The sequence below is a fragment of the Rhinolophus sinicus genome, chromosome 6 (assembly GCF_057876585.1).
Source record: "Rhinolophus sinicus isolate RSI-liver-muscle chromosome 6, RSI-T2T, whole genome shotgun sequence".
NCBI classification, from domain to species: Eukaryota; Metazoa; Chordata; class Mammalia; order Chiroptera; family Rhinolophidae; genus Rhinolophus; species Rhinolophus sinicus.
In genome coordinates this window covers 6,081,444-6,095,879 of record NC_142506.1, presented here as the reverse complement: position 1 = coordinate 6,095,879, position 14,436 = coordinate 6,081,444, and the positions used below count along the sequence as shown (strand labels likewise).

Below are 14,436 nucleotides of genomic sequence, written 5' to 3'. Positions count from 1 at the left end.
GAAATCTTGGCGAATGGGGGAGCAAAACCTGCGAATGCAGAGGAATGTGAAATTAAGGCAGCGTTCCTACTTTAAAAACAACCAAGGTAGACCTAGCTGTAAATATGTAAATGCGTATAATTCTGTGACTCCTGTGAAAGGTTAAAGGTGTAGAAAATATGCAACAAGCAATTACCATTGGCTGTCTCGGGAGGTGTGAAAAAGAATGTTATGAGCTTCATATTACTACTATTACTACACATACATATATGTGCATGTCATCTACAACATATATATATGCATACATATTGGTGTACATGTATATGTATCTGGAGAGAGAGAGCCTGCGTGTGCGTGTGTTGTGGGGTGTCACAGAGCAGAGCTTGGTCACTGTTAGCTTCGGTCCAGTTGACCCACAGCCCTGAAAAAAGGACTTTTGTCCAGATCCATCTGCATTTTTCTGCTGGGCACTCATCGGTAACACAGCCTTACCCGAAGGGGCTGCAACTGAATTACTGAATCAGACTAACCCCTCAGGAAGCGCTGAGATGCCATTCTTCACCACTAGCCCTCTGCGTTTCTTCTCTAAAATAGCAGTCTTCAAATTACCTTTGATCGAGCCCCACATCAGTTAAAACTTAGTGTTAGGTTGGTGCAAAAGTAACTGCGGTTTAAAAGGTTACAAATAATTGCAAAAACCTCAATTGGTTTTGCATCCACCTAATAAGTAGAGTCGTTGAAATTTGAATTACGTACACGTGTACTCCTGTAGTAATATGCTGAATTATAATATTATAAAACATTCCTAAAAACAAAAGGAAATTCAAAGCATGAGAAAGAAATGAACGTTCTCCTATTTGTGCTGCAGCCTGTCCGTGCTCCACGCTGGAGACAATGGCCTCCAGTCTGGGCATAATGGAAAGACGTGGCTACTGAACCCTTTTCTGGGCAACGCCTCCTGTCACCTTGCCCTCTGGGGCAGGAGGTGGGGATCTTTGTGCAGAAGCGATTATATCCTCCTAGCTCTGATTCTTCGGACCATGTGCTGAAAATGTATCCCCACCATCTTTGACTTTTAGAAAGAGGAAGAACTACCTTTATGTTCCCGGGAGGCTGGGCTCATCCCAGGCAGGTGGGAGGGAGCAGGCCCTGGCAGCTGATTCCCGTATCCTCCCAGGCACTGGAAAACCATCCATAGGATCTGGGAGAGGGGAGTTCGTGCCGGCAGATTTGGGGCTGTGGTTGACCGAGGGCAGCCCCAGTCTGCACTGTCTGATTATGCCAGCCGGTTCTAAGACGGTTGCCTGGGCACGTGGCTGCCTTGTTCTTTCCTGGTCCGCTCCCAGCAGCTGTTTGGGAGTTTCCCAACTCTGTCCTCAATTTCTGAGCCCCTCCCGCCATGTGGCTGGATCCAGAGAACAATGCATTTTTATTCCTCTTATTGTGTTTCCCTCTGTGGCTTTCAAGGAGACATTTCCCTGGTCCATTTGCAAAGAAAAATAGTGTCTGCTGACAGGACCTCACTGACCACACCAGTATGGGGCTGGGAAAGTGTGCCCTAATATCCAGAGTGGGGGAACTGCTAGGAGGGCATGGCAGAGCAGCGCCAGCTCTGTTTCACTGCTGTTGTCCAAACCCCAGTCCCGGGCAGCGCTCCCTCTGCACATTTGTTCTGTTAGACCATTCTTCTCCACCTCCCTTCTCCTCTCATTCTCTTGGGAACACACACTTGTGTGACCACTGAGCCGCTCTTGTGAGCCTCATCCTGTCCTTCCAGGAGCTCGTCTACGTGCTGATGTGGACAATTGAGAGCAAGAGGGACATACTCGTAGTCAGGGAGGCAGCCAACTCCACGTGACGTGCTGGCACCTCCCAACGTTATGTCTCCTGCCTAGACTTTTCCCTTGAACTCTAGGCTCGTTTACTCCACAGTCCAATTGACTTCTTTGCTTTGACGTCTCATAGCTTCTCACTCTTAACACATCCCAATGAACTACTGATTCCCCCTCTGCCCCTGCCCCAACCAGCAGGTTCTCCCACTGTCGTCACTGTCTCAACAAACAGCATCTCACGCTTCTGCACCCTCGGTCTCCAAACCAGAGTCATTCTGGACTCTGCTCTCGCCCATCCTGCCGGCGTTCTATCAGCAAATCTGCTGGGCTCTAGCTTCAGAATGCATCCGGAATCCAGCCACCTGTCTCTCGCCCCGTCTTCTGCCATCACTCTGACCCATGCCATCATCTTTCTCCAGGATTTTATGATGCCCCCCAATGATCTCCCTGCTTCTGGCTTTGCCCCTGTGATCTGTGACAGCCACAGTGGCAGGAGCCATCCCTGTACAGTATAAGTCAGGTCATGTCACTCCTCTACTCAGGGCCCTCCCGTGGCCTCAGCACACGTGGAGAAAAAGCCACGTTCCTCACAATGACCTCCAAGGCCTCACCTGACTTGACCCCTATTCACTCTCTGACCCCCCAACTTCTACTCCCCCTGGCTCACTGTGCTTCATCCCAGCTGGTCCCTACGGCGTTCCTCAACCATGCAGAGCACGCTCCCACCTTAGAGTCTCAGCACTTGCTGTTCTTCTTCTAGAATGTTCTTCTCTAAGTAACTCACTGCCACACTTCCTTCAGGGCCTGCTTCTTCAGAGAGAATTTGCTTGACCACTCGGCGGGAAAGGGCAGCCATATCCCCAGCAGTCTCTCCCCCCTCATCCTGCTCCCCAGCCTCAGCACTTACACCCCTCAACACGTTATCATGTGTTTCTTTGCCTCTTATATTTCTTCCTCACCTAGCACGTGAGCCCCATGGACACTGAGACTTTATCTAATTTGCCTTCCACTGTATCTCTGGTTCCTGGGAAAGTGTCTGGTACACAGTAAGGGCTCAGCGAATCTTTATTAGATTGAAATAATGAAATGATAGAGGATCTACCATGTGCCAGGATGTAACCTAGGAGTCTTCAATGAAACAATCCATCCCCAAACAGTCCTAGGAAGCAGGAATTATCGTCACTCTCTTTCAGATGGGACTGCAGATCAGAGAAAAGGCAGAATGCAGACCCAGGGCTTCCCAACTCCAAAGGGCAGCTCTTCTTTTATAGAACAGTGGGAAAAGCCAGGCCTTCCCTCCGCCAGCGAGTGCACTGGGCACTCATGTCTACATAAACACAGCCAGAATAGGGCCATTCTGTGCAAAGGGTTTTGGGTTTCCACCCACATTCTTACTTTATCTCAACCACAACCCAGGAACCAGCATTCAACACCGTAGTACTAAGTAAGAAACAGGCTTCGAGAAGGTTAATGATTGTCCCAAGGTCATCTAACTAGTCATGTGCAAAGCCAAGTCTCCATGGCAGGTCCCGTGTCTCCAAATGGGGTGCTTTGCCCAGGACCCTGCATGCGCTAAACTCTGGAACAGGGATGGTACAGACACTGGCACCCCGCAGCCCAGAGGCACCCTCAGAATCCTGCCCAACACAGAGCTGCCATGGGGCAGTGTAGACACACAAGCGGAAAGTGAGCTACCAGCTGTCCTCTAGACACAGTGTTACTTTCTCTTTTATTTCAAAACATCTTACTCACGGATACCCTGTGGGCTACCTTCCCTTATCTCAACCTGCTCGAGACATGTGTTTAGAGACGGGTTTGTAGGTTTCTCTGTTTTCCCCCAGAAGGCCCCATAGGACCTGGGTCCAGCCACCATTAGCTGAGGGGAGCCCCAGAAGGGTGCACCCCCAGGACTCAGTCCCAGAGATTCTTTCTCCTCTGATACCAGCCCAGCCCCTGCGCTATCTGAGTTAGGATGGATCAATGGCAGAAAATCACCACACCCACCTAGCACAGAGTGTCCCACATGTTTTCTAACATGGAGACCTGTTTGTCTAGTCATGCAACACTTAACAAGGTCACTTCCTCTGTGCCAGACGCCCTGCTGGGTGTTTAGGGAATTCACACAAATTAAATCTGCCCTCAGGGAGCTCACAGTCAGGTAAGGAGATGGAACATGAGCCAAAGGAAATAACTACAATACATCTTGATACCTGCTGTTTGGAGAGATGAACGTCGTTCTGCAAGACCTCAGAGGGCAGTCGTGGGGGAGGTGTCACTGGACCCACAGTGGCACTGCCAGCAGGAGTGACACGGTGACAAAGGCACTGACCAGGACCCCTGCCCCCCAGCCGTCTGTCAACAGAGCAGGGAGAGTGTCCTGGGTGTCCTTGATTGCAGTCAAGAGCACTTGAGTTCCCCAGAGCCTGAGCCTCACGTTCCTTCTCTGTAAAATCAGAGGATTATTAGTGAATCTTCTCATAAAGATGTTGAGAGGATTCAGACAGCACCAGCGTCTGGCAGATAGGATGTGCTCAATCAACATTAGTTTTTCACTTCATTCTTTGCTGTACTATTATGATTGGTGTCCAGAGCTCTTCTCCCTGACCCAGAGAATTACCCAGCGAAAGCAGGAGTACACAGGACAGACAATCACTGAATCGCCTCACCTGACCTGAGACCAATTTTCCAAATCGTGGCAGACACACACGCATGCTTTCTGTTCCTGCCAACCCTGCATCAATGCCATCAGAGCCCGAGCCACAAGCACACGTGAGCCAGATTCCTGGGAAGGCACCGGAGAGGCAGGGGTCCCCCTGCCTCACTGAGGTGCTGCCCTGAGACCCACCTGTCACCTCAGCAGAGCCACCAAATTCCCGCTTACCAAAGAGATTGGGTGGGTAGGGCTTCCTGCGAGCCCAGGAGGAGACCCTCACTCAGCTGCCATCCCGCCGTAGGAGGCCCACCCAAGGAGTCCTGATGACACCCGCCAAGTTTAGAACATACCCGTGGGGCATCAGGGCTGCCCGAGACGCCTGGGAGGCTCCGTCCTCCGAGAATGAGCTTGTTCTCTGAAGTAGCGGCTTTCTGTGGCAATTCTTCATCAGCCGCTGTGGTGGGATTTTTTTCCCCCTTCTCTCTCTCTCTCTCTCTCTCTCTCTCTCTCTCTCTCTCTCTCTCTCTCTCTTCCTAACTGGTGAAATTGACAGTCTGCCTACATTAACCGGGCATTAATTTGCATGATCAAAAGCAGATTTGTTCCAAGATGCAATGGTCTGCCTGCCCCTGCAAGCAAAGGCATCTTCAAGGAAGGCAAGACAAATCAGAAACAGCACGTCGCCACTGCTGCCTGCCCCGGAGCCTGGCCAGGAGTTGGCCTGGTCCAGGAGCAGGTGGAGTGGGGGCCCTGCGGGGTGCAGAGGGGGAGCGCCGCCCGTCTGAGAGTTGGAAAGCAGCACCTGGCAGCCTCGGTGCTGGCACCAGCCCCAGCACAGGAAAATCAAGCCTTTGGTGACAGATTATAGCAGAGGACCATACAGGAGTCCCAGCAGGGACACACAATTTCCTGAAAAGAGACGCTGCTGCACCGAACACCCCTCACTCAGGGTGTGTGGGGGGTCAGGATCTGACCCCGGGCGCCCAGCCCAGGACCTGAAACCAGAAAACGGGTCTCAATTCCCTGCTTCCGCCACACAACTTGGGCACGTTGCTGACCAGTGAGCTGCAGTTTCTTATCCCTCACGTGGGCACGGGGACACCGGCCCCGCCTGCCTCCTGCAGTTCTGAGAGCACTTCCAGGACACAGGGACAGCTCCCAACGCCCCAGGGGACCCGGTCCGGTCCCCTGGTTCTGGGCTGCCCGAACACACGGTGAACAGAGTCAGTTCTTCCGCGCGTCACCTCGTCTCATGGTCTCCAGGGCCCTGCCAGGCGGGGTCATTCTCAGTTCAGAGAAAGCTGGGGATCAGCATGGCTGATGTGTGCCCCCAAAACAGGAAACATTGTATTTGCTATTTACTGCACTGGTAAGTGCAGTAATCATATTTACTATTTACTCAATCGTATGTATTATTTACGGCGCTGGTGAATGTAAATCAGGCTGGATTCATTATTATATAGGATTTATCTATCTATTTATTTATTTATTTATTTATTTATTTATTTATTTATTTATTTATTTTAAAAGAAACTGAAAGGAAAATATTTTCACGAGCCCCTAAAATCGTGGTGGGCCCGGGCTCTGGGCCCGCTGTGCCTGTTGGAGAAGTTGGCCCCTCTGCCCTTCACACCCATAATAAGTAGTAGAAGCAGGAGCCACCGTGTGTTAATTCTTGGACGTACCCTGTGCGTAGTTATCAAGGGGTTCTCCTCCAGGCTCGGAAGGAACATTGTCACCCAAACAGATAAAGCTCCTGACTTGCGGGGTTTCGGTTCCAGTGAGAGAACACAGACAATGCTTTGTAAGGAGATAAATTCAGAATTTCAGTTCTTGAAAAAGTGCTCTTAAGAGAATGAAATGGTTACGGGAGAGGAAGTGGTGCAATGGGGAACTGTCCCTCAGCAAGGGAGCAAGGGAGGTGACTGTGAACTGAGACCTGAGCGATGAGAAGTGCCAGCCATGGGGACATCTAGGTGAAGAGCCAGGGCAAAGGTCCTGGGGCCGGGCTTGTTTGTGGGACAGAGAAGGCCAGAGTGACAGGAAACCCAGTGGATGATGGAGAGAGTGGTGGGAGAGGAAGTCGGATGTGTTAGAGTGACATGTCTGTTAAGGTCTCATTGGCCATTAGAAAAATGATTTCATTCTGCTTGCAGTGGGCAGATATCAGAATGTTTTAAACTGGGAAGTGATTGTATTGATTTATCTTTTTTAAAGAGAACATTCTGAGAGCTCTAGGGAAAAAATGACCATGGAAAGGTAACAAAGGAAGCAGAGACCAGGTTACACTCTGTTGTGAGGTGCAGGGAGCGAGCGAGTAAGTGCAATTATGGTAACGGTGTGAAATGACCAGATTTGGGATCTAGCTTGGACTGGGGGTAGGGTATAGGAGTTGGGAGTTCAGGCAAGAAGTCAGAGCCATAGATACAGGTTTGGAAGAAATCCAGGGAGAGTTGATGTTATTTTGATGACAGGAAAGGAAGCTTCTGAAAGGAAGCAGAAGTCAAGTGTTGGGTATCATTGGAAGTGGTGTCAGATGAGGGCAGAGATCTGGCCACTGGACCTGACAGGATGTAGGGAGGCAGGTCCCGGCTGACCTTGATAAGGGCCGTTTTGGTTGAGTGAGTGGAAGGGAAGGATGCACAGAGTAGACTGAGGGGAGCGTGAGGAATGAGGAAGCGGTCACCCTGCTTCCCAAACCCACCCTGATTCCACTGCACTATCATCTCCCCTGGACGCAAGCGCTCAATCCATTTTCATGGGGCACTTCGCTCATTGACAAGTTGCCTTTCCAACGTCACCCTCTCTGTCCATGGAAAGATCTATGTCATGTGAAATATGAATCCACAGTTGCTGGCTGGCAGTGGGTCTTTCATTTATGTCCATTAAATGAACAAACGAGTTTTTGTATCTCCATCTACCTCAGGGCTCTAGAGAATTCTGGGGACATCCATCCATCCATCCATCCGTCCGTCCATCCATCCATCCATCTAGACCTACAAGAATCTGATGAAGTCTGACAGGCTGTCTGTTTTTCCTTCGGGGGCTTTACTCTGGGTCTGTCCTTCTCAGACCTATGACATCATAACCATTGGGCATAACTTGGAGAGTAAACAATGGATAAAATAATTAAGGATCTTCTGTGTACAAAGCACTCGTCCCCTCACCCCCACCGGCCACAATCTGTGAGTGCTTCTGCCCCGCGATGGGGAAGAGATGGTGAGGACAGGAGCCAGTACAGGGCAGAAGGAGTGGATAGGAGGTGTGGGTTAGGATGGCCTTAGAAGGACAGTCCACAGACAGGGGTACACTAGAACGTTGCAGGAAATGGGGACGTGGGAGGAGACAGGAAACATCTCTTTTTTAATCAGGTGACTGAGTACTGGGCTTAGTCACTGAGAACAGGAAAACAGGAGGGGAAGAAAGTTCTGGAGGTGAGGAAGAATGTGTGTGGTCGATGAAGTTAAACTGTGCTCATGTTGAGTGTGAGAGACGTGAGAGGTTCCTAGAAGGTGAGAGGCATTTGGGTATGCAAGTTTGAGGTCCAGGTTGAAGCAAGATTTAGGGATCATTAATTCACAGACCGTTGTGGGAGCAAAGGGAGGAAATGGTACCACCTCATGAGCATCCACGGACAGAAGGGGAAAAGAAGGGGGCAGAGGTGGCAGCTGGGGAGCCTCAGCATTTAAAAGTGTGTTAAGAGTTAAAAGACAGCAGAAGGGATTCTAGACGTGAGCCTGAGACAGAGCAGTTTATGGAAAAGGAGATAGGGGTGGGGGTTGTTGAGTCGAATGGAAAAGGGTGCCAGGAAGGGATTGGTGAGCTGTGTGCTGGGGTGGGTCTCCGTTGCCATCACTGACCTTGGTGAGAGTAACCAGCCGGTGGAGGAGGGGAGAGCCCGATGGCTGTGGGACTTCCTGAGTGCACACCCTGGGCTGGGAACACAGAGGGGGGCAGACAGAGACCCTGCTTGGTGGACCTTCCCTTTTCGTGGATGGAAGGAGGGTCCCTGGGTCCAAGAAAAGGGAAGGGATTTGAAAAGGGCTCAGGATGGGCGAATTCCCTGGGAAGGAGAGGGTTGTGCAGGTGTGGGGAGAGCCCTGAGGAGCACCCTGGGTTTTTAGCCGAATCATGGGATTGGTGTGGCAAGAGAGGGAGCCAGTAAGAAAGAGGAGTGGCTGTGGGGGTTCTCACGGGGGCCCCACAGAGCTGGGAGGTGGCCTGCTCTGCCTCTCTCCTGCGGACCCCCAGCTCTGGCAGCTGCGAACCACCACGGAAGACCCCTCTCCTGGCCGCTCCTGAAGCAAAAGCAGAGTGAAGCCACACCCGCGGCTCAGCTCTCCCTTCCGTTCAGCCTCCATGGCACTGAATAGAAATTTGTTGAATGGACAGTGAATTGAACATAAAAACTCTGTAGCTAAGTGTTTTTCATCATATCTCTCAAACTGGACAGGAACATAAGGACACTTATTTTTAACAATTTACCAACCAGAGGGGAGAGAGAAGTCACATTTATTGTTGGCCGTGTGTCAGCCACTTGATAGTCACTAATTCATTTGACTCTGATGTCACCCCAGGCACAGAGAAGGATGTCCACTGAACCAATTGATTGATTGGCGGGGAGTCTCCTGAGGTCACACACACTAGAGCTGGATTTGCACCCGGGTCTCTCACATGCCAGAGTCGTTCTCAGTCCACTAGGCCCCAGGTGACAGTGATGCCCTCCGTAGTCTCTAAGTGTTTCCAAGGGACTGTCACTGTTCTGTAGGACATGTGAATGGCAGGCCTTTAAACACACACACCGAGGACGTGCCAGTTCTGGATCGCCCTAATGAAGCCCTGCCTGCAGCAAACCCGCTTCTGAGGCAGGTCTCGCCCGTAATTACAGCTTGTGAAAGTCAGCGCTGGCAGTCACGTGGCGGCCCCAGTGCCTCCTGCTGACTCTCTAATTAAACCAGCAGCAGCATCTGTGCCTCGGTCCTTGCCAAGAATGGAGAGCTGTGGGTCTCGCTGAAAAAGTGCCTCTTCGCATTCCTGCGGGCCTCTGGGGGCTTGGGTCCACCCGCCAGCCGTCTCCAGAATATTGACCAGTGGGCAAGGCCACTCCCCAGCTAGTCTCAGCAGCCCCGGTCCCCTTGAAATGGGAAACTCACCGCAAGCTCATAGAAGCATAAACCAGGTTCCTCCCCTCAACTTCCTAGCTGTGGAACTGTCTAGATTGGTTTACGTTAGAGACACTTCCTGCAATGCCAGGCTTGGTGCCCCGGGGCTCCGAAAAAGCTGCCTAATCATGGAAAGAGTGTCTGCAGAGCCCGTGAAGGGCGCTTTGTCCATTAGGTGGGGTTGGCCATATTCCAGCCAGGATTTGGAAGAGGGGTTCCAAGGGTATGGAGTCACAGGCAATGGACAAGTACGGCTGAGGCCTTTAAGCCATGGCTTCCTTGGCCCACGTGAACCAGGCGCAAGGTTGAGTCCACAAATATCTAGTAACAATAACAATAGGCATCGTACAGGGTATCATCTCATTCAATCTCCTGATGGCTTTATGAAGAGGGTAATATTATTGTGCCCATTTTAGAGATCAGGAGCTAAGCACAGAGAGGTTAAGTCACTTGCCCAAAGTCACACAGCTAATAAGTGCCAAGGCTAACATCCAAGTCCAGGTCTTTCCAATTCTGGGATTTCAACCCAAGAGATTAGACTTTGGAGTTCTATTCGTAGCCTCTAGTCTGTATTACGTCTACAAAGGACACTGTCTCCTCCATTCATTTGTCCAACACACATCTACTGAGCACCTACTAGGTGCCTGGCACCATACTGAGGGAGGAAGGAAAGAAAGAGGGAGAGGAAGAAGGAAGCAGGGCAGGGAGGAAGGAAGGAAAGAAGAGAGGAGAAAGGTATTCCTGGACACGCGTCCCCAGAGCACCGCATGCCTTCCCCGACTATCCTGTGTAAAATAGCCCCCCCACCTCCCTCTCCCCTGCCTTGTTTCTCTTTATAGCACCTGCCCTGATGAATTATTTGCTTGTTCTCCATCTCCTCCCACTAGAACATGAGGCCACAGGAACAGGGAGCGGGGTCAGCACGTTCCCCGCTGTTTTCCCAGGCCCGGCAGGCGGCTGGCCCTGGTAAAAAGTAGTTATCACTGTAAACGCGCACACAGTGCATTCCGATGCTGAACGATTGAGTCAGTCAAGTTGCTGTCCTGACAAAACCAGATGACAAGCTGGCTGAGGGAGGTGAAGTGGGCCAGGCATGGGCGTGGGGCCTGGTCCCAGCTTGCAGGGGAGATTCCCACCCACTGAGCACTTAGTGCCACGCACCGTTTCAAGTGCTTCTCGTGTGTTGACCCTTTTGGTCCTCACCACAACCCTGCACGGACGGCGCTCCCATTATGTCCATTTTCCGGTGGGTAGAAGAAGGCACAGAGAGGTACAGCTGCTGGTTTAAGAGCACACAGCTACAACGAGCAGAGCTGGGGTTCAAACCCAGGCATTCTAGCTCCAGTGCCCCTGAGCTTGGTGCCGTGTCCCACTTTTCCCAGAGAGAACATTCTAGAGCAGGGATGTCAAAACTGCGGCCCGCCATGGGCCAACTGCGGTCCGCAATCCTTTGTTAATCGGCCCGCAGCAAATTCCAAAAATATATGTAGTTTACTTAAATAAACCAGGTGAGGCAATACGTACTTCACCTCGAGTGAGTGGCCCGGCTGTTTGTGTATTTTACCGCGTATGGCCCTTGGTGAAAACCGTTGAAAAAAGTTTGGACACCCCTGCTCTAGAGCAAGAGTTTGAAGGATACTGCCTCGAGCCTTTCAGAATCTGAGTGGGAAATTTTCATTCTCTCTCTCTCTCTCTCTCTCTCTCTCTCTCTCTCTCTCTCTCTCTCTCTCTCTCTCTCTCTCAAGCAATTTGAGGAAAGTCAAGGCCGGACCAGTAGCAAAACAGCCTTTTACCAAGCGCTGCAGAATTCCCTGGGAGGTGAGGACGCAGACACTGACATCCAGGCTGCTGCCACGTGGTACTACTCTCTGGAGCACTCGGCAGACGACTACGCCTCCTTCTCCCGGGCCCTGGAGAACGCCACCCGGTAAGGGTTCGAGGATGGGGCTTCCTGCTGCTCCACTTTGCTGTGGGCCCGGGTCATGCCCAGACCACGAAAGAGAACAGGGCGTAGGGGCCTGGTGTTCACGCCTTCCTCTGATGACTCAGTCAGCCCGCAGCCCGGTGACGACCCGACAGTGGGAGAAATGAGGGGTGACCCCAATCTTCCCTCAGCAGTGCTCGTGCCCTCAAAGGGCACAAAGTGCTTGCCAGAGGTGCCTGCAGGACGCTCTGTGCCCACAAGCGGCTGCTCAGCGAATGCTGACACTGAGCCTGCTGTGCCTGGCTCAGCAGGGAGACCCCGGCGCCCGACCCTGGCTGCCCGGGAGAACCACGTGGTGAGCATTCAAAGAGTGAGGGACACACAAGCCCCATAAGCATCTGTATTTTTCCAAGCTCCCCGGGTGACTGCACTGTGCAGCCAGGGTCTACCCTACACGTGGGACTCAGAGGCCTAGACAGGGTTTTGTGCCTGATGACCCACCCCAGACAGGAATACAGTCAGGGCTGGTGCTTTTCTGCACTCACTGCTTGTGAGTTCAAGTTCACTGAAGTTCATTGCCTCAAGCCTCCCTTTCTTGAGGAAGTCGGCCCTGGCTGTCCCACATCAAGAGCGGTCAACAGGTGCCCCCTCCCCGCAGCTTTTGCAGTCAGTCCCCAGGACAGCCCTCTCTCTCAGCACTGTCCCCACCCCCATTTCATTTGTCAGGACTAGCCTGCCTCCTGGTCCACAGTGGGCTCTGTGGGGCCAAGACCTGTGTTTTATATGCACACATACAAATGAGTTTTAAATGGAATCCAGAAATAGCTGTGGTCCCAGTTCTCTCTGCCCACAGAGTGCCCTGGGGACGAGACCACAATGGGATTACAGGTCTCTGTCACCTTGGAGCCCCTCACAGGCCCCTTGACAGTCTCCATTTCCCTAGCAGGGCACCTCCTCCAAGCTGGAAGAGTGTGGTGAGGCGGATTTCACATCCTGCAACTTCTTTCCTCTCCTCTGGGAGGTCCACGCCTGCCTTTGCTCTTTGTCCCTGGGGACAGAGCCAGTGCCAAGCCCCAGAGGCCTCTGCTGAACTTGACTCTGTAGGGAAGGGGCCGACCCAAGGGTGTTGAGACCCACCGCTTCCCATGGTCTCTCCACCCAGGAGTCTGTGGCGTCCAAGCAGAGGGTCATTAACTCAGAATAAAACTATATGCTGCCCACTGGGATCAGGGACCAGAAAGGCTTTAATGTCCCGTCTAGCAGAGAGTTCAGCTTGAAACCAAATACCCAACAGCTGTTCCTATTGCCCAGCCTTAGAGGAACTCCAGGAACTCACAGATGCCCCAATCCTGAACCCTGAGAGACTCATAGCCAAGTAGGGCCTGGCTTGGATCTACCGGTAGGTTGTAGAGAGAGCTCAGGGCGAGTTCAAAAACCTATTCTTGCCCCATCTTTGCCTTTAACTGGTTTGGAGAACAATCTGTGCACTGGGCAAGAGCTGAGGTCTGAGGGAGGACAGGAAACCAAGGAGGGCTTCCTGGAGGAGGCAGACTCTAGTCCTCCCTTAGCTCAGGCCCTCCTTCTCTCCCGGCCAGACTCAGGCAGTGGCCTCTGCGGGCCTCCCTGCCTCCAGTCTCCTCGGCAGTGAGAGGGTATGACTTTCCATAGGTCTGTTCCCACCCCTGTCCTGCTCCCCGCCCCCCAGGGGGACCATGAAGCATGGCTACCTTTATCTGCCCTCCAGACCCTCACGGTTGACCCTACCCTACTTTAGGGCCTGTCTTATAAACACTCCGGCTGCCCTACAGACTGGCTAAAAGTGCTCGACTCAGTCACCAGAGAAAGGGGCTGGGCAGCCCTCCTCAGTGATGGACTTTCCTGGGCGTTATCAGACTCAGCCATTACAAAATCTCCCCAAGGCCCATGGGCGCCATTTCTCAGCAGAGGAGACACAGGGGGCGCTGAGTGCGGTTTGAAGCCTGGTGGGTCCAAAGCCAGCTGAGGGCTGCCTGCCTCTGGCCAGACCCGCCGCTGTGCACAACCCCGTTGTTGTGAGCTGGTGCTTCTGAAATCTATTCACGTCACCCCACAGGGGAGCGGATGTGACACTGCGGGAGTTGCGAGACAGGTTCTCTACCTCCTCGCTGTTGGCATTTTAGACTGGAACCTTCTTTGTTGGGGGCCGAGGGCTGTCCTGTGTACTGGAGGATGTCTGGCAGCACCCCTGGCCCCCTACCCACTAGATGCCAGCAGGAACCTTTCCACCTCCAGCTGTAACAACCCAAAGTGTCCCCAAACATTGCCAATGTCCTCTGGGGAGTGGGGTGTCCCTGTTGAGGTATCACATGTATGACGCATCCTTGAAATCTCTGCCTTTTACAATACACAATTATTTTATATTCTGCTCCATAGTATGTTGCGTTTATTTTACAATAAATGTTTTGCTCCCACATCTTCAAGTGAAATTGATATTCTGGGAAGACGCTTGTCCCACGAGGCTCTTGACCCTAAGAGGCATCGCGGGGGACATCAGTGTGCGCCATCACGGCCCGCCGTAACCCTGACTGGCCCAAGCACCGTGCCCCTGGCTCTTCCATCCAGCCAGCAGTAGGGCCTGCTGGAGAATGTGTGGCGTGGGTGTGCTCTCTGTAGGCCTGTGCAGGCGCTTGGTGGCTGAGGGACCCTTGATTCAGAGAGGCATTTACCTGGCACACTTGTCCATAGAGATGCGTGTAACTAACCCCCTCCTCTGTCCTTTCACCAGGGACTACTTTATCACCTGCCCCGTGATCGACATGGCCCGACACTGGGCGAGGAGGGCCCAAGGAAACGTCTACATGTACCACGCGCCCGAAAGCTATGGCCATGGCAGGTAGGGTGGCTGAG

At 52.3% G+C, this 14,436-nt stretch overlaps 2 protein-coding genes across 3 annotated transcripts in view; one reads left to right on the top strand and one right to left on the bottom strand.

The window, feature by feature from the left end:
* SLA (Src like adaptor) overlaps nucleotides 1–5,197 on the bottom strand; it is a 57,456-nt gene extending 52,259 nt beyond the window's left edge. The window contains exon 1 of one of the 2 annotated variants that reach the window (XM_074317166.2): nucleotides 4,815–5,197. Coding sequence is in view for 1 of the 2 variants with exons in the window: in XM_019724113.3 (XP_019579672.2) it covers nucleotides 4,815–4,912 (98 nt within the window). In the remaining variant the exon portion in view is untranslated. The remainder of the gene's footprint in view (nucleotides 1–4,814) is intronic. The other variant, XM_019724113.3, reaches the window with a different exon arrangement.
* TG (thyroglobulin) overlaps nucleotides 1–14,436 on the top strand; it is a 211,028-nt gene that overhangs the window by 180,005 nt on the left and 16,587 nt on the right. The window contains exons 44-45 of the mRNA XM_019724102.3: nucleotides 11,372–11,553; nucleotides 14,315–14,422. Of these exons, the coding sequence (XP_019579661.3) occupies nucleotides 11,372–11,553; nucleotides 14,315–14,422 (290 nt within the window). The remainder of the gene's footprint in view (nucleotides 1–11,371; nucleotides 11,554–14,314; nucleotides 14,423–14,436) is intronic.